We start from the raw sequence: 27,494 nt of genomic DNA on the forward strand, positions 1-27,494 counted from the left end.
GAAAGGGGCCATTAGGTGCTGAGCCTAATAGATGAAAATAGATCTATATTAACATACAGCATGTACAATTTCAAAACTTTGGGACAAAGAGATGATCCTTCAAATGTCTGGAGTGGATCAAGGAAACATTTTAACAAAACTCAAGTGTCAGAAAGATATTGAACTTCTTTTTAAAATTTTTTATTTATTGTATTTAGAGAGACAGAGGGAGAGACATAAATTTGTTCTTCCAATGTACTCATTGATTGCTTTTTTTAATATGTATATTTATTGATTTCAGAGAGGAAGGGAGAGGAGAGATAGAAACATCAGTGATGAAAGAGAATAATTGATTGGCTGCCTCCTGCACGCCCTCTACTGGGAATTGAGCCAGCAACCCTGGCATATGCCCTTGACTGGAATCAAACCTGGGACCTTTCAGTCCATAGGCTGATGCTCTATCCACTGAGCCAAACCAGCTAGGGCGTTTGATTGATTTTTGTATGTGCCCTAACCGGAGATGGAACCTGCAACTTTGGGGTCCCACAACCTTGGTGTATTGGGACAATGCTGTAACAAACTCAACTACCTGGCCAAAGTGATAATGAACTTCTTAAAATTAGTTCTGGAATCTAGAAGATAATGCCCTCAAATACTATAGGCCCTCTGTCTGCCTTCTGTAGAGAATAAACTGACAGTCAGCCAAGATTGGGTAGGGCAGTCATCTAACTGTGCAGAGTGAGGTAGGGGATCAGTTTTCATTTTTACCCTCCTGTTTTCATTTCTACCTTCTGAAGTACCTGCTCCCTTCAATTCAGAGCCTTTTGATGGTGCTGCAATATACATTTTCTCTACTGTTGACTAAGATTTGAGCTTTTTCAAGTCTGCTAAATTTCCACTCATTGTTTTCTTTCCAACTTTCAAAGGTGGTTTACTAAGAGCTCCTCCCCACTCTACCTCTTTTTGTCTTCCTTGTGGGTGAAGAATGAAAAAGAGTTAAGTCCTTATTTTCTATATTGGAGAGTAGTTTACAGTTTTGAGTATGAGAAACAGAGTTTATTCTTGTATTGTTACTTATTAATGAGTATATTATTTTCCATAGGAATAACCATAAGCCTACTTTTGTCCCACCCTGTATATAAAAGCATAATAATGAACCGGAAGGAAACCCACTGAACGCAAACAGTAGTTTTTCTGTCAAGGAAGGAGAAGGGGGTGGGGAATAGGACAGGGTCAAAGAGGACTTGAGCTAAATCTGTTACACTTTATTTCTTTTTAAAAAAACAGGGTGGAGCCCTGACCAGTGTAGCTCAGTTGGCTGAGCATCATCCTATGCACTGAGAGGTCACCACCAGTTCCAGTCAGGGCACAAGCCCTGGTTGCAGGCTCAGTCCCCTGTAGGGGGCATGCAGGAGGCTAATCAATGTTTCTCTCTCCCTCTCTTTCTCTCAAATCAATAAAGACATATTTTTTAAAAATAAGGTAGAAGCAAATATAAAATAATTTTAAAATTGATTTTAGAGGAGACACATCGATGTGAGAGAAAAACATCCATTAGATGCCACCCTCTCATAGGTGCCCCAACCTGGGGAATCAAACCCACAACCTGGGTATGGTGCCCTGAGTGGGAATTGAACCCTCCACCTTCCGGTGTATGGGATGATGTTCCAACAAACTGAGGCACGCCAGCCAGGACTGAGGAAAATAATTTTAGGAGTTGTTATTTCTGAATAGTGGAAATATGAATGTTTATTAAGTTGTTCTTTGTGGGTTTTTTTTAAATACCTTTTAACTTCTTAGATTAAAAAGCACCCCCCCCCCAAAAAAAAAAAAAATAAAGCTCAGGCAAAGGCACGGATGAGGCAGTGGAGACACTGCTGAAACGAAGTTGGGGTCAGCAGAGGCAGGCCTCACGATCTAGGAAGATGCACAACTGAATGTGAGTTTGACTTGCACTTAGTATGAGTGGTAAGAGGCTGCCAGAGCAGTGAACACATGGAGACCTTTTCTCAGGGCAGCAGCTGGGCCACAGGGAGTCCCACAAACCAAGCTCCTTTTGGATCCTGAGGTGTTTCTTCCAGGGAGAGTCCTAATTCAGGAGCTATGGTAGGAAAGTGGCCTCTGTGGCTCAGTCATAAGATCTGGTGCTCCTATAAAAAACACGGCAATATTTTCTTGGTTTGGGGAGTGTCTGTGGTACTGGACCTCCAGCTGCTGCCTAACCTCTGCATTCACAAAAGGTGGGCTCACAGTGCCCTCTCGTGGTCGAGTCTCTGTCCACCTCCACAGCTAGACAGAAAGGTAACATTTCTCAGCTTTTAAAAGCCTAGAATGAACTCCTTCTACATCCCATACCCTATTCTTTACATAAGTATTCCCACTAAAGAAAAAAGGGATGGATGGAATGTCCATGGAGATGAAAAGAAGAAAATTGTTAACATAGTCTCTTATTTCAGAAAAAATCATTAAACAACACTGATAGCCAAAACCGGTTTGGCTCAGTGGATAGAGCGTCGGTCTGCGGACTCAAGGGTCCCAGGTTCGATTCCGGTCAAGGGCATGTACCTTGGTTGTGGGCACATCCCCAGTAGGGGGTGTGCAGGAGGCAGCTGATCGATGTTTCTCTCTCATCGATGTTTCTGACTCTCTATCCCTCTCTCTTCCTCTCTGTAAAAAATCAATAAAATATATTAAACAAACAAACAAAACAAAACAACACTGATAAATTTTGTTTTCAATACTGTTGCTGATAAAGGGTAAAAACTAGCTATACCACAGCTGAAAGAAGCAGTGATGACCAGAATGATCAAGGTAAACAAGCAATACAGTGCAGCCAGAGGAAACCCAACGTAGGAAACCTGGATAGAAGGACAAACCAACGGTCATAACTGAGAGGGAAGAGTTTGGAGTCCATCAGGAAGAGCCTGGGCCCAGTGTCTGTCACTTAGTAGCTGTGAGGTTGTGGGCAGGTCATTTTGACTCACTGAGCTTCTTTCTAGAAAAAAACTAGCTCCTCTGATCCCTCTGAATTAAACAAGAGGCAGCACACAGTGCCCAAGAGCCAACGGTGGAGCCAGAGTTGGAACGGAATCCACGCTTTACTATTTACTGTGTGGCCTTGGGCAGACTATTGGAACTCTGCGTCTCAGAACCTTGGGGGTGTTAACCGTGCTCCAAAGGTCTGTTGTGAGATTCCAGTCAATGCATGTGAAGTACTTGGGAGATAGCCTAGCAAGCCTTCAATAAGAAAGAGTTAGTTATTATTGTTTTAATAAAATACATGTAAAATACTTAGGATACAATCAGATCCATGGTTAGTCCCCCTTCCTCTGGGCAAAATGCTTATTCCCCATCACATGAGCTTAGTCTCCAAAGGAGTCTGGTCAATATTCCACACCTTCCCAGTGTGTGGGTGCCACCCCCCCCCTTTCTTCCACAGATCTCCTTTCCATATGATCTTGAGTCCTTGCAACGCAAATAGTTCCCAGTCTTCTACTGGCACTTTTTTTGGGAGGAAGTGGGGCTAACGGGCATTCCTCAAGGAAATCTGAATTCCTTTGACTGATGCACAGCTTCCTCTTGGTCCCCCTGACATCTCTTGAAAGCAAGAGGCCCCCAGAGGTGGGGCCCAGATTGCCACAAGGAGCCATGCTCATCTACATTAGGAGTCCAATTGTCATTTCAGGGGCAAGATGTGTTCTTAACCAAGTAAGACCAGTATGAGATCAGTATTCAGTGAGGCCGCTGTGGCCACAGAAGAGTTTGTGGCCACATAGAACCGACAAGTCAGGAAGGACTGCCAATACATCTGTCAGTCATGACCTCATTAGCGCCAAGTGCTTGGCCTTTCGGAATAGCCTGAGGAAGGAGTGGAACACACATGAGATCAGGACCAGGTAAACAGTTCGGTGGAGACTGGGGCCTATGGGAAAGAAGCACACCAAGAGTTTATACAAAAAACTTTTATTTACTGTTTATCTTTCTTCTCCCCATCCTTATCCCCGATCTGGAACCCAGCCAGCTCCTAAAACTTCCTGCTGCCTGGTTCTTGAAACTGGGGCCTTGGAGACATGGAGGAGGCCCATAAGAGGCCGGAAATCTCTTCACCCACCAGTTGTGGAAGTTGAAGGAAGCTTTCCTGCCTGCCTGAAGCTCCAGCAGCTTCCCAGGTAGCCCCTCAAGTCAGAGGATCCATCCCTCACTGGATGGATACAGGAAGAGACACTGTGTCTCGGAGACCCACTGACTCCCCACCACTCACTGCTTCTATAGCTGAACCAATCCCTTTCTTGGAGATGGAGTCCAGCAACATGCGTGGGGGTTGCGGGGTGGGGCTGCAGTTCTGGGTCCTAATCAACAAACAGGGAACAGGAAGAGGTTGGCCTGGTTGAACTGAAATGGGAAAGGGAAGTAGGGTGCAGGAGAACGTGGGGGTGGGGTTACTGGCCTGGGGTGGGGCCAGCTGGACATCTGTAAAGAGAGGTTATAGCCCCTGTAGGAGGAGGTACTCCTAGCCCCACAACCACCTGGAAGAGGGAGAGGGAGCCCTGTTCCCACTTAGACAAAGGGCTAATGATACAATAAACAATTTTGGTCTGTGGGTGCCCTTTCCTGGTACCCATTATTACAGGAAAGGGCAGCCAGCCCTCATCTGCCAGACAAAGGTTTGGCTGTCTCCCTGGCCACCACAGCCCATTCCGGGTACTGCCACTCCTACCCTCGCCATTGCTACCTCACCAGAAACTCTGCACACCCCGTAACCTTGTTGCAGACTGGGGCTGCCAGCCAGACTCCACCTGGTGGGGCAGAAACGAGGGCCCTGACGCTCAGGGCTGTTCTCTGGGTGAGGCCCACCCATGGATTTTTCAAGGCTCTTTCCCGCAGTTCTGTCGTAAGCCAGACATAGAACCTTCCTGGGAGGGCACTGGGCCCTCGGGTTCTCCGGAAGACGAGATCCTGGGGAAGCACCTCAGGGAGGAAGAAGAGCCTCAGAACACTATCTGTTCCTATTCACTGTCCCAGGTCCTGCTCCCCTGGCTTAGAAGTCTGAGTCTGCATCCATGAGCTCTGCCTCCATCAGGTTGGTACGGGAGTGAATGGGCCCTAGTCCCTGCCGGCGGCCCTGCGCCCAGGCCGTGGGGGCTGAGGGGCCGGGCAGAAACGGATCCTGCAGAGGACTGGGCTCTGGGCAGAAGGGGTTGGAGACCAGGGTCCAGGCTCTCTGTCGGCAGGATTCTCCAGCTCCCCAGGCGCCGGCGGCCACCAGGCATTTCTGCCGGGGCAGCTGGGGCAGTCGAGGAACAGCACTGGAGGCAGACGCAGGGGTGGGGTGGCGAAGCTCAGGGGGTGGCACCAGCGGACACACCTCCTTCTTCCTCTTCCTCCGCTTCTTCTTCCGGCCCAAGCGCTTCTCCAGCTCTGGGGAGATTTCTGCCTCAACCAGCCACAGATTGGCTTTTTCCTCTGGGGGCACTGATGATGGGAGAGAGAACATGAGCCTGGGACCCTGACTCTGTCCACATCACCCTTCTCTCCTCGGATCCCCACTTTGAGGTCTGGGATCCACAACTCTAGACCTCTAGGGCCTCAGCCCCACACTTCCGTTCTTCCACAGCCTTCCTTCCCCTTCCCCTTCTGGCAGCCCCTGATACTACAGCCCCAGTAACCCCCAGCCTCTACGTCCCCCGCCTTCCTACCGAGACCTGAGTCCTATACCTGGAGTTGCCACAGGGGTGACAGACACATCCTGGGGCAGTATGGCTCCTCTCCGAGCCACCATCTTGGTGACATGCTGGGCCCAGGCAGAGGACACATCAGCGGAGGGCTCATTGAGGTCAAAGGCCAAACCCGCTGTGGGGATGGAAGGAAAGGGTAAGGAATCATGATTGCCTGTCCCTTGCAGTCCACCACTTCTCCCTTATTCAGCACCATTCACCTCCCCGCAGCGATGGCTCCCACTCCACCTCGCACAGAAAACCCACCCTGGTAATCACAGTGATCCCCACCCATTCCCAAGTTACAGAGCAGTTGGCATCTTGGGCACCCAGAGCAAACGTGGGGCCTCACTAAAGGCCAGAAATCCAGTTCCTGAAAGCCTGACTTACTCTAGCCCAGGGAGAACAGCTGGAGAAGACAGGAGAAGGGGAAGGGAGATGAGTCCTCTGGGAACCAAAACAAACTACTGAACCCAGGACAGAAACAGAGAGGCAGAGTTGCTGGGGATGGGCAGGGTGCTGGAAACAAGGACTCTGCGGAGAGGAGGGAGCACTGTATTCCTCAGAGCCTTCCAAACAGTCCACATGTCCACACCAGCCTGGCAGGGAATGGGGCCCAGGTGCTGCAGGTGTTAAGTGGCTCCAGGGGAGGAAAGGGGCCAAAGCTCACCCACAGGCCCATCGTGGGAGACGGTGTGCATGCTGAAGGAGAGCTCCTGGCCTGGGTTCTGCAGCAGCTCGCGCCGCTTGGAGAAGGCCTTGGCGATCATCTTGCTCTTCTTGATGCGTTTGGGCTCATCATCACTCTGTCCCGTCAACCTGAGAGCAGCAGGGGTCGGGGAGGGAATGTGGAGCAGCCACTTCCCATCAAATCTTGAGAAAGACAGCCAATCCATCCCCTCTAGGGCAGGAGCCTCCAGAGGGGCTCAGGTTCCTTAGGGACTCTGAGGAGTAGAGGCCTACTCTGCAGAGAAGGAGGCCTAGAATGCAGGGCTCATGTGTGCCCAGTTCTCAAATCACTGCACTTTTAAAAGATGCTGGCAGTGGGCTCACACCTAGCTGGTGCTCCCGAGGACAGGAGGTGTCACCAGGGGGCAGTGGCGAGCCACAGAAAAGTCAGCTTTAGGCGCTCCCACAGACCCTTAGAAATCACACCTGCCCACGGCTATACTGGGAGACACGGGAAACCTAGGATGAGAGACTAAGGTGGGGCTGGCTGCTGACCCCACCTGCACCAGGTGCGTCTCCAGATGAGCAGCGTGGCCTTGGTCCAGACCCACGTGCTCATGGCAATGCCGGTTCCAAACATGGCAAACAGGTTGATTTTCTCCACCAAGAGGCTAGGGCGATTCTTGATTTCACAGTCAGGGATGGGCTTCTTGGTGGGCAGCCCGATGGTTACATTGGCCTGGCACCTGTGGTGAGGGGTGGTAGACAGGTGAGATTTTTCTGGGTCTCCTGGGTGCGTACCCAGACAATCACTAAGCCCCACAGCACTGATTCACAACCCTGGGTGCTCATTAGAGTCACCCGGGAGCTTTTAATAACTACTGATGTCTGGGCCACACCCCAGACAATTAAATCAAATCTCTGGGGTAGAGACCCAGGCATGGGTGTAGTTTAGAGCTTCCCAAACTGCAAGCTGGAGCCTTGATGGAGTCTGAAGCAGTCCATGTGGGCTGGCATTCATTTTAAAAAATATATATTTTATTGATCCTCCACAGAGAGGAAGGGAGAGACATAGTTAGAAACTTCAATGAGAGAGAAATATTGATCAGCTGCCTCCTCTCCTGCACACCTCCCACTAGGGATGTGCCTGCAACCAAGGCACATGCCCCTGACCGGAATCGAACCTGGAACCCTTCAGTCTGCAGGCTGACGCTCCATCCACTGAGCCAAACCGGTCAGGGCATGGCATTCATTTTAATGGGCATTTTAACTGCTGTTCCTCGTGTCAGTAGTTGCTGCATTTCTTTCAACAGCTGAGATGCCTTAATCTCTCAGGTTCGTCCTCATTGTGACACAAAAAGCATAGACTAATTAGCAGGCATTAACAGGCTGTTAACTTATCATAAAGATAACTACTTCTGTGCAGGGCTCTCCAATAAGTCGTGTGAAAGAGTACATGAGAATTGGAGACAGCAACTTCTGTGGACAACAGAGTCGGTCAGAGAAGCCAAAACACGAGATGGCTTCTTAACAGTTACAAATGCACCAGCCAGACCGCCATGGGGACGCAGAGTTGAGCAGGAACTTGAGGGCTGTTTGCTATGTTGGCAAGTTACAGAGCAACTGACATCTTGGGTGCCCAGAACAAGACGGGCAGACCCCTGCTGGACGGCACAGGAAGGCTGCCCCTGCAGTCCCCACTCCAGCTGCCTCCAAGTCCCCAAGCCCCAGTCCTGCACTCACAGCACGTAGTCCCGGAAGCTGCGCTCCCACTCAGCCTGGTTGAAGAAATCGTAGAAGTGGCAGCTGAAGGTGATGAGCACAAAGCCAAAGGCCAGGAAGCCAAAAATGCCTGTGGAGGGCCAGGGGTGGGCAGAGTATTACCAATCCCAGGTGTGGGAGCAGCGGTGGGGAGGAGGGTGTTCGACCCACTGGGGCCTGAAAGACAGCTGAGTCTGGGGTGCATTCATGCTAGGCTCAGTTCAAGAACAGAAGTCTCCAAAATAAGGCATGAAGGGGGCACTTGAGGCAACTGTGGGAGGCCCAGTGGGAGGGAAGTGGACATGAGGAAGCAGACTTGGCATGAACTTGAATTCTTCTACCTAAGAAGGTCCCCTTCTTTTGAGCTGCTACCGACACACACACACACACACACACACACACACACACACACACACCAACACACCAGCCTTGTCTTGCCCAGGGCTGCTCACTTGTGCCACTGACTTACTACATCCTCCAAGACCCTATTCTGTAGGTCCCACAGCCCAGGAGGGTGCAGTGTTGGGCTGGATAGTACCTCGGGCCAAGGGCCCAGGGGCCCACTCACCTAGGCGCAGCATGGTCTCATTGATCTTGCTGGCAGCCTTCTCGCTCAGTAGCCCAGGGTGGTTGCTCTTGATGGAGAACAGAGTCATAACTCCTGAACAGAAGGGACACCTCATATATTAGTGGGACAAGGCCACTCTCCTGGGAGAGAGGGGGGTGTGGCAGGGGAGGCTCTCATGGCGCTGGAGTCTGGGTCTAATTACTTCCGTGCTGGTGCCAAGCTTGGGAACTGGAGACACCGGAGAAATGGAGCACAGCTGGTGGCAGACGTGTTTTGTATGTGAAAGTCTGGGACAGAGCACCAACGGACAGTAGAGAAGAGAAAGAAATCACCTTGTGTCTGGCCTGCCCACCCCTAAGGAAGGCAGTCAGGTCAAAGCTGTTCTGCTGGAGCCCCAGCTGGTTTGGCTCAGTGGATAGAGCGTCGGCCTGCGGACTGAAGGGTCCTGGGTTCAATTCTGGTCAAGGGCACATGCCCGGGTTGTGGGCTCAACCCCCAGGAGGGGGCATGCAGGAGGCAGCCGACCATCGATTCTCTCTCATCTTTGATGTTTCTCTCTCTCCCTCCCCCTTCCTCTCTGAAATCAATAAAAAATACATTTAAAAAAAAAAAAGCTGTTCTGCTGGAAAAGGCATAAAAAAAGACTTGAGAACAGTGCTGTCCAACAGAAATATAATATGAGCTGCATACATAATCTCAAATTTTCCAGAAGCCACAGTAAAAGAGTAAAAGGACGCAGGTGAAAATGATTTCAATATATTTTATAAAAAGTATACCACTGTTCATTATATTATCATTTCAACATGTAATTCATATTACAGCTTATTAATGAGTGTGCTATGTCTTTGAAATGCAGTGTGTATTTTACACAGATGACACATCTCAATTTGGACTAGTTTCAACACATGTGGCAGGTGGCTACCAAACAGGACAGCATAGACACAAAACATAAATCCGAGGCCCAGACACAGCCAAAAAGAGGGAAAGAGGTGGGCTGCACAGAAGGCTGACCTTCTGCAGAGGGAGGAAATGGAAACTTACCAAAAGAAACAACAACAAAAAAAACATGCAACAAAAACGAGCTAAGGAGATAGGAAGGCTTGTTGTGGAGGTGGCAGATGGAGACAGGGAAATTAGGGAACAGAGAATCTGTGCATGTTGTGAAAACTGTGCGAGTGTGTGTTGTGGGCAGGAGAGAGATGAGAAACCGACTCCAAAACATTGCGAGTATATATAACTTTAGAGTGAGCTCTCTAGACTGAAGGCCCCAAATTGGCTCATGTGGGCACAGTAGGTTACCCGCCACGTAAGTGCACCTGGCCAAGAGCTGAGGAGAGGTTGGATCCAGCCCAGGCTCCTCTCAACAGGCTGTGAGAAAGGGGTGCATTTTTCTGGCCAACACGAAGGTGTCCCACACCAAGTGTCTGCCTAGAGGGGGCACCTTCCACTTAGCGCCAGTACCCAGTGCGACCTGGCTGAGGTCCCACTGCGAAGGCAGCAGAGCTGGCTGCGTCTAGCTCCTACTTCCACAAAGCTGGTGCTCAGCGTGCTAGTTGCCGTAGTCCTGGTCGGGTCCTCACTCACCACGGATGAGGAAGTAACCTCCCACAATGAGCACTAGGCCAATTGGGGCCAGCACGAAGCCAGCACGGTATCGGTAGTTCTTGTAGCCCACAAAACAGATGCCGCTCACGGAGTCCCCATCCACCTACAGCAGGAAGGGGTGGGAGAGGCAAATTCGGTCACTGGCCCCTCAGCCAAGCCCACCCCACTCAGGACCCCAGCCCCCTACCAGGTTCTGTACCTGGGCCACAGCGAGGATAGCCACAGTGAGGACAAAAGGGAGTGACCACGTGATCAGGTGGAAGTAGGAGGTCTTGCCAGAGAGAGGCTGGTAGGTGGTGCCCAGGGCTTTGAAGGAGGTGTGCCAGGCATAGGTAAGGACCACAAACCAGACGACGCCAGCCATCAGGGCGTAGTACACAATGACAAAGATGATGACGCAGGACAGGGTCTCGTTGGAGCTACGCACACATGTGGGGTGTCACTTGGGGATGTCATTCTGCACTCCCTCTCTTCACCCTGTCTCCAGACCCTTGGCTCTAAGGTCTGGAGGTTCCCTAGGAGTCCGGGCTTGGACACAGGACCCAGTCAGATTTGAAGAGGATACACAAGATGCCCCTTTGAACAGATGCAAACAATCAAGGTCCTAATACTGAAGCCGAGGTGCTAATGCTGGAGACCTTGGATGCAACAAGGCAGAGCTGAATCTTATCCCGAAATCTCAGCTTCAATCCCAACCTGTCCCTTTTGTGGTAAACACACATTTCAGCCTTCCTCCCCTCACCTCCGGGTCCCCAAGTCACCTACGTGGGCTCCCCAAGCCTCATGGTGCCATCTGCCCGGCAGACAATCTCCCGGCGGGCACCGTCCATGAACTGGGCCAGCCAGCCAATGCTGCCCACAAAGAAACACGCATTGACGTAGAAGAGAATAACTGCAGGGTAGCGATTCGAATTCCGCCAGTCAGCCACGAAAGTGGCCTAGAAGAGAGGGGTTGGGGTTACTCTGCTGCTGCAGACACCCTTATGACCCTTCTTATGACCCTTCCCTGGGGACGCCCGCCAAGTCGTCCTCTCCCCACCTCCCTCTTTACCCCAGAGCCCAGCCTCTCTCACCGACAATCACACTCCCTTCCCACTTTACGAGCTGAGAGCTCAGGACACCCGCTTCCCGACCCCTCCACGTGCAGGCCTGTCCTCGGCTGACCAGGGTGAAGAACGTGCAGAGGCCCGTGACGGCACCGAAGGCCGCGATGTAGCTGTGCATGTCCTGGTGCTCCGCCTCCGTAAAGAGCGGGTTCTGGCACTGGATCCCGCAGCCCTCCACGTCCTCGTACCAGCTCTTGGGGTTGTCGGTCCGAACCAAAGGAGCTTCACACTGACCCGAACTGTTGAACTTGATGTTCTGCACCTCATTCTGGAACAAGGGAAGGGAGAGAAGACAGTGCAAAAGGGAGCAGGAGGCTCAGTGGCAACCTTTGGTTTCATCAGGGGCACAGGGGTAGCATGGCAGAGTGGCTGAGGGCACAGACGCTGGAGAAAACCCATGGCAAATGATTTGACTTTTCTATTACCTCAGTTTCCCTAGCTATAAAATAGCAGAAAAAAAATGTACTCATTTGGAATATGGTGTTCTGGGGGAGCTCTGTGCCCCCGCCCCCCCGGACCATTAAGATGAATAAGTGGGTCCTAGAGCGAATTAAGGCTGAAACACCACTGGAGTCAAAAATGACAAAACTGAAACTGTCGTACTTCAGGCACATCATCAGAAGGCAGGGGTCTTTGGAAAAGACATTAATGCTGGGGAAAGTAGAAGGCAGAGGGAAAGGGAAGACCAAGAATGAGGTAGACTGACTCCAAAAAAGAAGCCATAGGCATGAGTCTACAGGAGTGGAGAAAAGGACACTGGGACATCACTCATTCCTAGGGTCACCATAAGTAAGAGCTGACTCAGCAGCATGTAACACACACACCTGCTTCGTGGTGGGGCTTAAGGGGTAAATGAATAAATAAATGTAAAATGCTATAATACTATTTGGCAGGTAGGAAATAATAACAAGTAGTGTTATTACCATCATTGTTATCACTAGAGGCCCGGTGCATGGATTTGTGCACCGGTGGGGTCCCTCAGCCTGGCCTGTGGGGATAGGGCTGAAACCAGCTCTCTGACATCCCCCAAGGGGTCCCAGATTGTGAGAGGGCACAGGCCAGGCCGAGGGACCCCACTGGTGCACAACTGGAGGGACTGTGGGAGGGCCCCAGGGCGTGTCCAGCCCATCACGCCCAGTCCTGATGGGCCAGACCCCAGCAGCAAGTTAACCTACCGGTCAGAGTGTCTGCCCCCTGGTGGTCAGTGTGTGTCATGGTGACTGGTCGAACGGTCAAACGAATGGTCGGACTTAGTGTATTAGGCTTTTATTATATAGGATTATTATTATTATTATTATTTATCATCATCATCACTTATGAGCTCTCCTTCACCACCCAGAACTGGAGCACATCCCGTCTTGGGGATTCTGGCTGTTTTACATGTGCCTTGATTCCATGTGACTCCTGTAACCCCTAACACGTGACAGAACTGGTGCTCAAAAAATATTTGTTGAACAGTTACCTTTTATTCAAAAGGGGGAATTGCTTTGGCTGCATTGCTCAATGGTTAGAGCATTGGCCTGAACACTGGAGGGTCACGGGTTTGATTCCCGGTCAAGAGCACATACCTGGATTGTAGGTCCAATACCTGGATTGCAGGTCCAATCCAGCCCCTGCCCCTCGTCAGGGCAAGTGTGGGAGACAACCAATCAATATATCTCTCTCACATAGATGTTTCTGTTTCTCCCTCTCTCTTCCTTCCCCACCTCCCCCCTTCCACTCTCTCTAAAAATCACTGTAAAAATATCCTCACTCCTTGGGTGAGGATAAAATAATAATTAATTATTATTATAAATAATGATTTTTATACTATTATTATAAAATAATTGTTATAAATAATTATAAAATAATAATTAATTAATAAGTAAATAAAGGATAATCCCTGGTAGATGGGCCCAGCCAACAAACTTCAGTTTGGGGTTTTGGCCTATTGACACCAAGGCTGCAGGCTTGGGGTTACCCAGGGAGAAGGCTCTGGGCTCCCCTGTTTCCCCTCCTGCCAGGCTCTGCCCTGTGCCTGGTGCTGACCAGCCTGAGAGCATGGACCTCACCCCACAGAGCACTCACCGGGCAGCCCTCAGGGAAGTGGTCAGGGGTGCAGCGCAGGAAGTCAGGCCAGCCGCGCTCTCTCTCCACGATGGCACAGGGGCCTCGAGTGGCTTGGCAGAGGGTGCGGCTGGGCAGCTCCACCCGGTCGTTCTCACACTTGGGCATGTACACAGCACACAGCAGGGGCTGGATCACTGCCCAGCAACGGGGGGCGTTCCGGAGGCCTGCAGGGTGAAGACAGTGTGGACACATTGCAATGAAGACCCCTCTTCATTCATACCCACAAACACGGCAGCACCCCCTGTTCCCCAGGCCTAAGGCACCTCTCTTTGCCTCAACAGAGGCCATTATTGCTCAGAGCTGTGGGGCAAGGTGTTCCTCAACAGGGCATTTGGGCAGGACGATTCTGTGCTGCAGGACTGTCCATGCACTGCAGGACATGTAGCATCGCAGGACCCTGCCCACTAAATGCCAATAGGCCCTGGCCGGTTTGGCTCTGTGGTTAGCTCTAACCATTAGAGCATCAGCCCACCGACTGAAGGGTTGAGGGCCCAATTCCGGGTCAAGGGCATGTGTCTCATTTGCAGGCTCCATCCCTGGCCCTGGAGCCCGTGCGGGAGGCAACCAATCGATGTTCTCTTTCTCCGACCCCCCGCCCCACTTCCACTCTCTCTAAAATGCAATAGAAAAAATATCCTCAGGTGAGGATTAACAAAAAATAAAATAAATTAAATTAAATGCCAATAGAACTCCTGAGTCATTGTGACAACCAAAAACTGCTCCCTACCAGGCCCCATTCCAGGGGTGGTGACTAGAAGAGAACCTGAAAAGGACCTTTCTGGGAGGCTACTCATGCTCTACTTCTTGATCTGGTACTGGATTCCCGGGTATATTCACCTTGTGGATAGTAAGTTTATGGTCTGTGCACTTCTCTATATGTACATTATAATTCAATTAAAGTTTTACAAAACAGCCTCCATTTCCAAATGCCCTGCTAGGGAGTATAACACCTCTGGCTGAGAACCCTGAGTTGATTTACATTTTACCTTTCCAGGGGCATTTAAAAAACCCCGCTTCAGGGCCTCTTCCAGTGGGAAGGAGAGTGGTGGGATGCCACCCCTCCCCGCACTCCCCCCTCAGGCCCATGCTCCAGAACCGGAAACGGTTTCCCTTGCCAAGATCCCAGGACCCCGGGTCTTCTTACCAAGCTGAGGTGAGATAGAGAACAGGTAGGAGCTAAGAAGAGGTAGTCAGGGGAGCCAGGTACTCCAAGGCCGGAAGAGGAAACAGGAAATCAGGTGGAGAGAAACAGAGGAGGCTGTGTCCAGTGCAGAGAGAGGTAAGGAGGTGCCAGCAAGACAGAAACAGCTGCCCCAGTGGCTGGGCTCACTCAGCATTCTGCCTACTTCGCCCCTCCTGAATCATCCTTGCTTCAGGAACACCTATTTCCCAAATAAGAAGTTGAATTAGGAGAAGCTTTTGAGGACATGAGAGCCAACATGGGTGCTGGCCACACTGCTGGGCTGGGGGGACATGAGGGTAGGTAGGTAACTGCTCTTTTTTGGGGGGGAGGCAATATAGTAGAGAGGTAAGGAGCATGGACACTGCAACTAGCCTGTCTGGGCCCACATCTTGACTCTACCATTTCCTTGCTGTGTGATCTTGGGCAAATTACTTTATCTCAAGCCTCAGTTTCCTGATCTGTGAAATGGGAACAATCCATTTACCGTGTGGAACTGTTGTGAAGAATGAGATAGCAAGTTAACTGCTTAGCATGGTACCTGTTATATAATAAGCACTCAGAAAATGTCAGCTATTATTATTACCTATCTGGGGCCTTTGACAACTCAACTGCTCTCACTGTGACACAGCCTATCTCAGGCACAGAGCAAGTTCCTCTCACTTAAGAAGCAATGGTTTTACCCTGGCCAGGTAGCTCAGTTGGTTAGAACATCATCCAGGTACACTAAGGTTGCGGGTTTGATCCCTGATCAGGGCACACACGAGAGTCAACCAGTGAATGCATAAATAAGTAGAACAATGTGTGTGTGTGTGTGTGTGTGTGTGTGTGTGTGTGTGTGTGTGTTGTTTCTCTCTCTCTCAAATCAATTAAAAAGAAAAAAAGCCAATGATCTCGGGCAATGGTACCCAGGCCTGACTCAAATTAGAATCATTTGGGGAACTCTTATCACTCTGGATGGAGAACCCCAGAAATTGACTGAATGGGTATGGGTGGAGCACACAGCAGTGAGTGCCAGGGGTTAGGTAGGACGAGGGTTTGCCTACAGAAGGGGCAGCATGAAGGACTATTAGGGGTAATGGGATTGCTCTCGGTCTTGAATGTAGTGGCTGGTTATACAACTCTGTGTGCTTGTCTAAACTCACAGAACTGCACAACAAAGAAAAAGTGAATTTTACTGGATGTTTATTAAAATGGGGGGCGGGGGGCTCACTAGAGTAAAATGTATTCTAGAGAAGCATCAGGTAATTAATAAAATATTGGGTGTTTTTTTTTTTCAGGAATTTGTGGTAATTATCAACTTTCAAAAATATGTAATTTGCTGTTCTCAGTTTTTCTCATTTTAAACATTGTTTTATTCTTTAAAAATAAACTTCCAAGGAAAAGATAGATTATTACATAAACCTTAAATGACAATGGAAGAGCCACCTAGGGAAAAAATAAGTTGGACCCTTACCTTGTGTCTTACATAAAAATAAGTTCCTGCCCGGTCGCGTGGCTAAGTGGTTGAGCTTCAACCTATGAACCAGGAGGTCATGGTTTAGTTCCTGGTCAGGGCACATGACTGGGTTATGGGATCCACCCCCAGTGGGGGGCGTGCAGGAGGCAGCCAATCAATGATTCTTTCTCATTATTAATGTTTCTATCCCTCTTCCTTCCTCTTTGAAATCAATAAAAAAATTTTTAAAAAATAAGTACCTGATGAATCAAAATAATTATATTATTTAAAATATATATTTAATTTTTACTTATTGATTTTGAAAGAGAGGAAAGGAGAGAAAGAAACATTAATTTGTTGTTCCACTTATTTATGCATTCATTGGTTGATTCTTGTATATACCGGTATGCCCTGACCGAGAATGGAATCCACAATTTTGATGTATTAGGACAACGCTCTAATCAACTGAGCTACTTGGCCAGGGCTAATAATTACATTATTTTAAAAAATTAAAGTAATAAAAGAAAAGGTGAGAAATGGTTTTTGAAACCTTGGAGTGGAGAAGATTTTTTGATGTATGACACAAAACCAAGAAGCTATGAAACAAAAGATTTAAACAAAATCCTAAAAAAGGCAACATCCTGAGAAAATATTTCATACATACTACAGGTAAAGAGCTAATTTTCCTATATGCACAAAGCTCTTCCAAATCAATAAGAAATTCATAAGCCTCTAGGAAAGGGGCAAAAGGCAAACAGAACAGATCAGAGAAAATACAAATGGCCTTTAAATACATAAAGAGATGCTCTAAATGTGAAATAAAGCTGTAATGATATATAATTTTTTTAACTTTAGAGTGAGAAAGACAAAAATATTTGAAAATGCTATAGTGGCAAGAGTGTGGGAGAAAGTGGCACTTTTGTATATTTTTAGTAGGAATACTAAATACTTGTAGAGACTATCTGGCATTATCTATCAAAATGTTATACTAGCAATTCCACTATACATGTTCACAAAGATAATTTATAAGAGTATTCATTGCAGCATTGCTTATAATAGCAAAAGAGTAGAAACAACCTGAATGTATATCCATCATTAGGAGCAGCTAAAAAAATATCATACATCAATATAATAGGACATTAATCAGGGTTGAACTGCTGTATTTGCATTGAAATGGAACTATCTCCAATAGATCTTATTAAGTGGATGTAGTCCAGTGGAGAACAGCCCGAAGAGCATGCTACTACCGTTTGTGGGAAGAAATAAACAAAGGGTACACCTACATTTGTACATATGCTGGCAACGTCTAGAAGGACACACAAAAGCCAGTGTTGATGGTTGCCTCTGAGAAGGGAAAATGGGTAGCTGAGAACACAAGTGGAGAGATTTAACTTTTGTTGCTTTTGAATTTTGGACTATGTGCATATACTACATATTTTTTAAAGTAATTAAGTTTTTAAAAAAATAAATATGCAAATTACTGAGATGAGGGAAGCTTCCCAAAGAAGAGCAGGGAATGAGACTGATAACAGGAAGCAAGGGGACATCAACTTTATCTGTATGATTTTTTATTTTAACAAAATATGAAACAAAATGAAAAAACAGGGACACATTTTTCTACATTCATAGAAATTAAAAATAACACTGCCACAATTTAAACTTTGAAAAAGGTTTTTTGTTTGTGTGATTCTGATGAGTAGTCAAGTTGAAAACCATTGTTCTAAGGTTGGGTTAACATTAGAAAATGTAATCAATGAATCTATATTCATAGATTAAAGAAGAAAAAAAAATCATCTCAATAGATGCAGAAGTAGTTGATAAAATCAATATCCATCCTATCTAATAAAGAGGGAATATGCTAATTTACCCTCACGCCATTGCAAATATGGCGGTGCCCACAGCCAATAAGGAGGGAATATGCTAATTGACTGTCCCGCCCTCAAAGATGGCGGCGCCCACAGCCAATAAGGAGGGAATATGTTAATTGACCACCCTGCCCTCAAAGATGGTGGCACCCACAGCCAATAAGGAGGGAATATGCTAATTGACTGTTCCACCCTCAAAGACTGGGGCATCCACAGCCACAAGATGGTGGCGCCCAGTCCCCTCAGCCCCGCCGGGGCGCCTGCCTCCGGAGTCCCCCAGTCCTCTCAGCCCTCCAGCCGCCCAGGGCCGGACCGAGGTGCAGGCAAGCCTTGGATGGCGGCTGCCCAACCGCCCAGGGCCACCAGAGGCTCAGGTAACCAGGGCCAGCCGAGACTTGCGCTGCAGGCAATGGCATCAGCAGAGGTGTGATGGGGCATCTCCTTCCCCTGATTGCCGGGTCACTTCCCATCCCTGAGTACTCCCGGACTGTGAGAGGGGGCAGGCCGGGCTGAGGGAGCCCCCCCCCCCCTCCAGTGCATGAATTTTCATGCACTGGGCCTCTAGTCTATCATAAAAAGATAACTGGCAGATTAGGAATAGAAGACAACTTCCTTAACCTGGTAAAATGTAACAAGAAAACTACACCAAACACCACATTTAAGAGTGAAAGGTAGAAAAGCTTTCTGTTTAGAACACAAAAAAAGTCAAGGATAAAGGATGCTGCTACTATTACCAATTCTATTTAACAATGTATTGGAGGTGTTAAGCAGTGCAACAAGGCAATAAACATTAAAAAATATATGGCTTATAAAAGGAAGAAACAGCCCTGGCCAGCTTGTTTAGTGGTTAGAGCTTGGGCCCATGGACGGAAGGGCTGAGGGTTTGATTCCTCAGTTGTAGGTTCCCTGCTCCTGTGGGGGTGCATGCAGGAGGCAACCAATCAATGTGTCTCACATCGATGTTTCTCTCCCCCCCCCCTCCTCCCTCCCTTCCATTTCTCTCTCCTCCCTCCCTTCCACTTGCTCTAGAAATCAATTGAAAAAATATCCTCTGGTGAGGATTTTTTTTAAAAGAGAGAAAGAAACTCATTATTCACAAATGAGATAACTATGTGCGTAAAGTAGATTTAGCTAGTTTACTAGATTCAAAATCAATTGTATTTTTATTAACATTTTAACAAAATGTCAAAGGAATCATTTATAGTAGTGTAAAAAATTATCAAGTATCTAGGAATAAATCTAACAAATGATATTTAAGAACTTCCTGCAGAAAAACTGTAAAAATATTGAGAAAATAAAAGATCTAAATAGAAATATAGTATAATGAAATTATTACAATACTCAATAATGTAAAGATGTCTTTTTTTTCAAATCCACCAACAAATATTTTTATATTAAAGTTCAAAGGATCAATAATAGTCCAGACTCTCTATTATTTACTGCTGTACTATAAAGTAGAGGTTCCTAGCCTCGAGTTCACAAAGGATTCTTAGAGAGACTTTAGAGATCCATGAACTTGGATGGCGAAAAATTACATCGAACTGAAATTTAGCATTTCCTTCCATTATAAATGAAAACAACATACCACAGTACTGTTAGCAATACCCATGGCTTTGTCACAAATGGAAATCAGATATTGTATTTTTGTTGCAGATATCTCAAAATATTGTCACTGCTCATCATCACCTTGATATTATAATGGTTATTAAACCCATACTAGATCTTATAATGTATTACTAAAGAAGCACATATACATTAGATCACAAACTTTTTAAATATTTGATAACTATATTTCAATAGAATTCATTTCCTTTATAATCCTAAACACTCTTTTCAATTCTATGTGTTTTACTTTAAAATTTAAAAATATTATACTGAAAAGGGGCCCATAGGTTTTATCAGATTGTCAAATAAGTTCATAACTCAAAGAATTGAAGAACCATGCTATGATAATTAAGATGGTGTGGTATCGGCAAGGGATAGACAAATAGATCTAAGGAATAGAATAGGTATTCCAGAAATAAATATATATTTCAACACTTGATTTATGATAGAGCTGAGATATTGTATTTAACAAATTATATTGAGAATGTGTATAAAATTGAAGTTCTAAAAAAAATCAACTCCAAGCGATTTATATGCCTAAAATGGAATGAAAATCTATGAAGTTTTGAGAAAATAACATAAGAAAATAAATTCATTACTTTGTGGTGTGAAAGGACATTTTAAAATAAGATACAATAGTCCTAGCCGACTCAGTGGATAGAGCATTCGCCTTCGGACTGAGGGGTGCCAGGTTCAATTCCAATCATAGGCACACACACCTTGGTTGCAGGCTCAAGCCCCGGCCCTGGTTGAGGCACATGCGGGAGGCAACCAATCGATGTTTCTCTCCCTCTCCCTTCCACTCTCTCTAAAATCAATGGAAAAATATCCTTGAGTGAGGATTAACTAAAAATAAATAAATAAATAAATAAATAAATAAATAAATAAATAAACAGATAAATAGATAAATAAATAAATTACACAATAAACACTATGCATAAAAAGTTTGATAAATGACTATCTTAAAGTTTAGAACTTCTGTTCAATGAAAGACACAGAATGAAAAGGCAAGCCACAGAAAAGGAACTATTTTAAATACATACAACCAATAAAGGATTCATCCATGAAGATCTACAAATCTTATAAAAATGACAGCTAGGCCAATAGAAAAATGGGCCAAAGATTTGGACAGACACATCACAAAAGAAAAACTCCAATGGCCAGTAAACATTTCAAATGATGCTTAACCTCACTAGTTATCAGGAAAATGCAAATTAAAACCACAAACACATACCACAACATATCCACTAGTTTGGCAAAATTTTAAAGGTGGACAATACCAAGGGCCAGGAATCATGTGGAGCAATGGTGACTATTCTACAGAGCTACTGGGAGTGTAAGTTTGTACAACCACTTTGAAAAACTGTTTGGCATTATCTAGTAAAGCTAAAAGTATACATTCCCTATTATCTCTAAGTATGTTCCTGGAGAATCCTGACCCAAGTGCACCAGGACATACATAAAAGAACATCCACAGCAATGGTATTCCCAGTGGCCCCAAACTGAGGACAACTGAGATGTTTAACAACAACAAAATGGCTAAATAAACTGGGGTACATTCTACAATGGCAGACTGATCAGCAATGAAACAAATGAGCTGTGATAGCATGAATCTTACAAAATAATGTAGAACAAAAGAAACAAGACATATAATATACACAGCATGATTACATTTTATAAAATTCAAAAACATGAAAAATTGAAATATACTATTTAGGGATTCTAAAGCTAGATGGCAAAACTATAGAGGAAAAAGGAATAGATTATAAAAACATCAGGATAGTGGTTACTTCTAAAAGAGGAGGAAGGGACACCCTGGCCAGTAGTGTGGCTCAGTGTGGCTCAGTTGGTTGGGCGTCGTCCAGTGCACCGAAGGGTTGTTGGCTTTATTCCCCCTCAGGGTGCATGCCTGGGATTTGGGCTCGATCCCCGATAGGGGGCGTGCAGGAGGCGTACAATCCATGTTTGGCTTACACATAGATGTTTCACTCTCTCCCTTCCTCTCTCTCTAAAAATCAATAAAAACCTATTTTTTAAAAAGAGGAGAGAGGGGGATATGATTGGAAAAGACAAAGGGGGAGCTTCTGGGAGCCCCACCATGGTCTAGTTCTTTTTAAAAAATTTTAAAAATATAATAGATTTATTAAATTCACCCATTTAAAGTATACAATTCAATGGTTTTTAGTATAGTCAGAGAATTGGGCAACTATCACCACAATCAACTTTAGAAAATATTCATCACACCAAAAAGAAACTATACTAATTAGCAGTCACTTTCATCCCCCTCCCCCCAGCTCTAGGCAATTAATAAATTTTTAGTATAAGTATATCCCACATATTACATGGGCCATACATGTATAAAAATGTATTTACTGTTTATCTGAAGTTGAAATTTAACTGCACATTTTGTTTTTTTTCACATTTTGTTTTTGTTTCTTTTTTATTTACTATTTTTTAAATATAATTCTTTATTGTGCAAATTACATATGTTCCCTTTTTTCCCCCAGTGACCTCCCCCGCCCGCCCCTGCCACCCCCCCACCATGGCCTAGTTCTTGTTTCAAATGGCACTTTAGAATTATCTGTTATTTAGTATCTCTGTGTTTAATGCACTTTCTGTATATATGCTACATTTCACAATTAAAAAGTTAAAAAATCTGAACCAAAATTGAAAATATGAGCCCGTGGAAATTATTCCGAATTTTTATACTTTCCCAAAATATATATTTTAAAAACTAATTCTGATCATGAGCCAGCCAGGTTTGGGAACAGCTCTAAGAAGATTCTTCCTGATCTGACCCTGCAAATAACTCACCATCACCAACAACATCCCTCCTCTCATCTCTCATCTGGCTCTTTTCTACTGGCTGCCCTGGCGGGATGACAGGGCCACATACCCCTGTGAACACACAGAGCAGAGCAGTGGTCAAAGAGGCTACGTGCTGGTTCTCAGGGACCTGTTTCCCTCGCCAGTCTCTGGCCTCTCTGCTTTCTTGCCCCATTTACCAAACCAGATTTGGCCGAAGATGGACCATGACCTGGATATTATGTTTGTCTGGTCAACCTAGAATGCCTGAGAGGAGGCGTTTCAAGCTATAATGGGGAAGATTCTGAGTACCTAAAAAATCCCAAGTCCATGCCCTAACCGGTTTGGTTCAGTGGATGGAGCGTCGGCCTGCGGACTGAAGGGTCCCAGGTTCGATTCTGGTCAGGGGCATGTACCTTGGTTGCGGGCACATCCCCAGTAGGGGGTGTGCAGGAGGCAGCTGATTGATGTTTCTCTCATCTATGTTTCTAACTCTCTGCACCTCTTCCTTCCTCTCTGTAAAAAATCAATAAAATATATTTTTAAAAAATCCCAAGTCCAGAGAGTTGAAAGACATAGGAGAGACCTGAGTTCTATTCAAATCTAGAAATTGATCCAACTTGAGCCAATGAACTTCCTCACTCAGTGGCATACTTCCAAAGGCTCAGTGGTCTGGGCTAAAGAAGCACATGGGGCCACCTCTCCTTAGCAACTACTAGTCCAGATCTGCTGGTCTGTCCGCATAGATGTCCAATAAGTGTCTCTAGGTCACATGGCCAAACCTGAGCCCAGGCTTTCTTCTGAACCTACTCCTCCTCTAGCATTCTCTGGCTTAGTGAAAGGGAAGGTACCACTTTCCATTCAAGCCCTCCATCCAACTCATCGGCAAGACCCACTGGTTCTAGCTCTAAAACTCTGGGATCTGTCTACTTCCAACAGCCTGTTACAGTCCTGACCACCATCATCTCGCACCTGGACTCCTTCAACCATCCTCTAAACAAGCAACCAGCCTGTAGGTTTTTCCTGCAACCATGGCTTCTTCTTCACACAGTACTCAAGGTCTTTCTAATATGCAAATATGATTACATCTCTCCCTTGCTTAAAAGCCTCCAATTACTCCTTAGTATCTTTAGGACAACATACAAATTTAATATGGGGGATGAATCCCTTTATTTTCTAATTTTCTAGGTCTTATCTCTTATAATTCTATCTCTCACGTGCTTTGATCCAGCTCTACTGAAATTCTTACACTTTCTCAAAAGTACCAATCCCTCTCACCTCTTCACCTTTGTGCCTGTTATTTCCTCTTCCTATCCCTTCCTATCCAACCCATCCTTGGCCCAGGTAATTCCTACTTATTTCTCAGGTCATGGGGTAAATGTTAGTTCTTCTGGGGGAGAGGGGGTAGGTCTTCTTTTGCTCTGCAAAGTCCTTTGTGTTCCTTCAGCACCCACTTTATCACAAATATTGCAAAAGCCTGTTTAATTGTCTGTCTTCCCCTTGATAGCAGGATTCATGCCTGCATTCTTCATTTTTATATTCCCCGGGACCTGATCCAGGATGTAGCAAGCACCCAGTATCTAAACGAATAAATGACTGGGTGGGTGTGTGTACTCAGAACTCGGGCTTTCAGAGAAAAAGTGAAGAACAAGTCTCTGCTTCCAAAAGTTTATAGAGAAAGACAATCTAGATCATCTCCATTCTTTACCCACAAAAATACCCACAAGAGCTAGGTGACACTGACCATGTCTAATGCCAAATCCAGACCACTAAGTCAGGATAGCTGTAATTTCTAGCTGATGGCCTGTCTCTGATTCTCTCTTGGTTCAGGTTCACTCTACCCTGCCCCCCCTCCCTCCCTACCCTCTACCCCTCACCTCCCACTGACTCAGCTCATACCAACACCTGCTTCTGGCTCTACTTCATAGAACATCCCACAGAAGGACCCAAAGCAGAAAGAGAACAACCAAAACACATAGGAATGGGACTGAGCTGAGGGATGCCGGGTGGCAACAGAGAAGAGCTCAGAGTGAACTAAGGATCCGGGCTCAGTGCTGGCACCTCTGCAGGAACCTACCCCACCAGAGGCACAGCTAGTGAGGTTTGAACCTGCATACCCAGCAGATGTTTCTAACTGCTAAACTTTCCTGCCAAAACCACTTCTGCGTACTCAGCAGCTGCTCTCAGGAGTAGGGGCTGGAAAGAGGCTCATACCCTTCCTCCTTGGTTTGAAGGTAATGACAGAAGGGCAGCATCACACATGTGTCGAACGTAGGAGAATTCAGCCATCGGCCCTTGCAAAATACGTGAGAAGAGAGAAACAGAATATCCTCTCACAGTGTGAGCAAGATTCTAGTGCTAAGAGATGTATTTGGATTGTCCATACAGCTGGCTCCTAAACTCCAGCCTTATTTCAGGTAGTGCTTAAAGAAATAGTGTTTATACCTTTTATGTTCTTTTTTTAATCCCTTCAGTCTTCTGCTTTACATTTATATAATTTAAAGACTAAAATGATGATTTCTACCTACGCCCCCTTTTACATTCTGTACATTACTATTTGTGACACATTTATACAAACATATTACCATAAAGAGGGCGTAGTGTATATGCAGAATTACACAGATCTTATATTATGGTAATTTATGGACTTTTCAAAGCTACTGATTACACATGGTTTTTGCCAATATGCTGATCTGATACCCACAAACAATGAAGCTCCACATGGGCACCACCCTCCAGGTTCCTCACCTGGCATCGGCACCAAGCCAGGAATATATCCATATGGCTTTGTCCAACATCCCGCAAAAACTCTGAGAACTCTATGGCCAAGTGGACAATGACAGGCAACCCAGATACGCTTCCCTCATCGGGATCATCACCAGCAGCACCCAGGGCAGAATGGAGATGGGAGATGTGGGGCATCGAGGTCTATCAAAGGGAGGCAGCCAGGTATGCTCCTGGCTTTTGATTTTCTTTTCTTTTGCAAGGTCAGTTTTGAATCACACTGGCTAGAAACAAGGGATGACAAGGCCAGTTACCTTCCTGAGCACTCTTCAAGCCCCGGGCTCAGAAGAGTGACAGGTGGGGACGTAATTCACTCCACGCTGCTAAGGAAGGACCTGTGTGGGTTCAGTCTGCAGATTTTCAGGCCGACCTTAATCCCACCCTGAGGTGAGGGCTCTGGGACTTTAGATCACTCTGGAAGTTTCCACGGGCTCTCAACATCCCAGGCTTCAATGTCCTTCCGCAGCCCTGACCAGCCTGAGGAACCAGACTTCCAAAGAACACACAAATAATCTTTCGAATAGCCTCATTCCTTCACAATTTCAAGCAAAAATCAGAGTCCCCAGTTTTCAGGTGAGGAAACTGTGCAATCTCCTGTGAAAGCAAAGCAAGATCAGGGTTCTCTGGACTTCCTGTCTCCCAAAACATTATTTCTGGAACTTTCTGGTTGCCTTTTAATTACTCATCATCGGGGTTTCTTAGCCTTCACAAATTTCACTCAATTCTCCCTCCGCACCCCCATGCCTAAATCGTCTACCCACATCCTCCCTTTTTCCTTTCCAACTCGATTTCCCGGTCTCTTCTCCAAGGTCTAAACATCCTGAATCACTGACGACCCAGCTTCCAGAGTGGCACTTCGGTGGAGCATCTCCTCTTTTTTTTTTTTTAAAAGTCCTTTCCTGTGGCTCAGAGCCCCTTCCTGACCGACCCCTAGTTCCCAGGCATCCTTTGCTCACCCACCCTGCTCAGGCGCTTTGTGACCGGCTCCTTCCTCATCACCGAGGGTCCCATCCTGCATTCGGTCTGCCCCAAAGTTTCAGACTCTGTTCCCCCAACTCCCTCGGGTGCAGGTCCCGCCCTTTCCAAAGCTCAGGCCTGAGCCTTTTCTTTCCCCGAGTCCCGGCATCCCAGCGCCGCACTCCCCGGACTCGGCTCCCGCGCGCTTACCGGACCACAGCACGAGCTTGCCGTGCGCTTCCTCCTGGGATTCCGAGTCCCCGGCCAGCAGCGTGGAGGTGGCCTCGTAGGGCAGCGCCGAGCCCAGGCACACGTTGTAGCGCAGCGGCTCGCAGGGGGCAGCCCGACCGCAGTGGCTCAGCAGCGGCGGAGCGCCAGTCGCTGCCGCGCTCCTCCTGGCACTCCCGCCCGCGCTCCGAGGCCCAGGCCCGGTCGCGTTCCCGCTTAAGGCCATTCCCCGGCCCGGGCCCCCCGGCAGCAGCAGCAGCAGCAGCAGCGGCCCCAAAAGCCAGAACTCCGACCCCCGTGCTAGGCGAGCAGCGGCCATGACCAAACCCGCCAACTCAGCAGGAGCCCCGCGCCCCCGCCCGCTCCCCGGAGCCCCCAGGGCACGCGCGCAACCCTTGGGGCTGCGGGGGCGACTCAGGCGACCTGTGCGCCCCGCGAGTCCGGTGCCGGGCTCCCCCGGATGCTCCGCGCGCCGCGGGCCCTCGGCGCCCAACTTCGCAAACTTTGGAACCCGGGGCCCATGTTGGGCGGCGGAGGCCCGGGCGGGGATGGACCGCTCCCTCGCCCTCTCCCTGGCAATCCAAGTTGTCTTCAGCCCCGGGAGCCCCCCGGGCCCCCAATCTCCAGCCCCATCCCCTCTCCCACCATTAAAAACCACCTCCGGGCCCCGCGATGGAGGCCAGGCGCGGGCCGGGGGTGAGGGACCAGGTCCCCGGCGCCGCCCCCGCACCAGCCGGGGGCCCAGCAGCCACCTTTGCCGAAGCGCGCCGCAGCCCCCCGACTCCTCCCCGCCGACTACCCGGCTCCTTTGTTGCTGCTCTAGCTCGCTAGGCTTTCTGGAATGCACGGGCCTCCTCGAGCCAAGCCCGGCCCCCCCTCCGCCACGGCTGGGGGAGGGACTGGCAGAGAGAGGGAAGAGGAGGGGAGAAGAGAGAGGAGGAGCACCCGCTTCAGGGACCCAGGCGCGCAGCTGGGCCCGGGCTGGGGGCTCTGGCCCAGCTCGCCGCCCGGAGCTGGAGATAGGTGGAAATCGTGTCCGGAGCTGCACCGAAACTCAGCGGGCACCTGGATTAACCCGAGGATCGTTCGACTAGGTCTTCTGCAGGGCATGGACTCATCTG

At 47.5% G+C, this 27,494-nt stretch overlaps 1 protein-coding gene across 2 annotated transcripts; it reads right to left on the minus strand.

Moving 5' to 3' along the window:
- Window positions 1–3,503: 3,503 nt before the first annotated feature.
- On the minus strand, window positions 3,504–27,198 carry SMO (smoothened, frizzled class receptor). 2 transcript variants are annotated; one of them, XM_079785920.1, is made up of 12 exons: window positions 26,356–27,198; window positions 13,470–13,675; window positions 11,461–11,670; window positions 11,062–11,234; window positions 10,496–10,715; window positions 10,276–10,399; window positions 8,692–8,784; window positions 8,106–8,214; window positions 6,923–7,108; window positions 6,364–6,512; window positions 5,695–5,829; window positions 3,504–5,451 (listed from the first exon to the last, which is right to left on the minus strand). In XM_079785920.1, the coding sequence occupies exons 1-12, from the start codon at window positions 26,690–26,692 to the stop codon at window positions 5,018–5,020; spliced, it is 2,376 nt and encodes a 791-aa protein (XP_079642046.1). In that variant the 5' UTR covers window positions 26,693–27,198; the 3' UTR covers window positions 3,504–5,017. The 2 variants fall into 2 exon arrangements, with proteins under 2 accessions (XP_079642046.1, XP_079642047.1); XM_079785921.1 differs by lacking the exon at window positions 26,356–27,198 and adding an exon at window positions 25,443–26,061.
- Window positions 27,199–27,494: the final 296 nt, after the last annotated feature.

The sequence above is a fragment of the Cnephaeus nilssonii genome (genome assembly GCF_951640355.1).
Source record: "Cnephaeus nilssonii genome assembly, chromosome: 12".
In the NCBI taxonomy this organism is placed as follows: Eukaryota; Metazoa; Chordata; class Mammalia; order Chiroptera; family Vespertilionidae; genus Cnephaeus; species Cnephaeus nilssonii.

Excerpts from the sequence above, each read along its gene's own strand:
- SMO (XM_079785920.1), bottom strand. The coding sequence starts at position 26,692 with ATGGCCGCTGCTCGCCTAGCACGGGGGTCGGAGTTCTGGCTTTTGGGG. Across the intron at positions 10,716-11,061 it reads ATGAGGCTTGGGGAGCCCAC|CTCCAACGAGACCCTGTCCT; the intron begins GTAGGTGACTTG and ends ATGTGTGCGTAG. Across the intron at positions 5,452-5,694 it reads CACCCCTGTGGCAACTCCAG|TGCCCCCAGAGGAAAAAGCC; the intron begins GTATAGGACTCA and ends TCCCATCATCAG.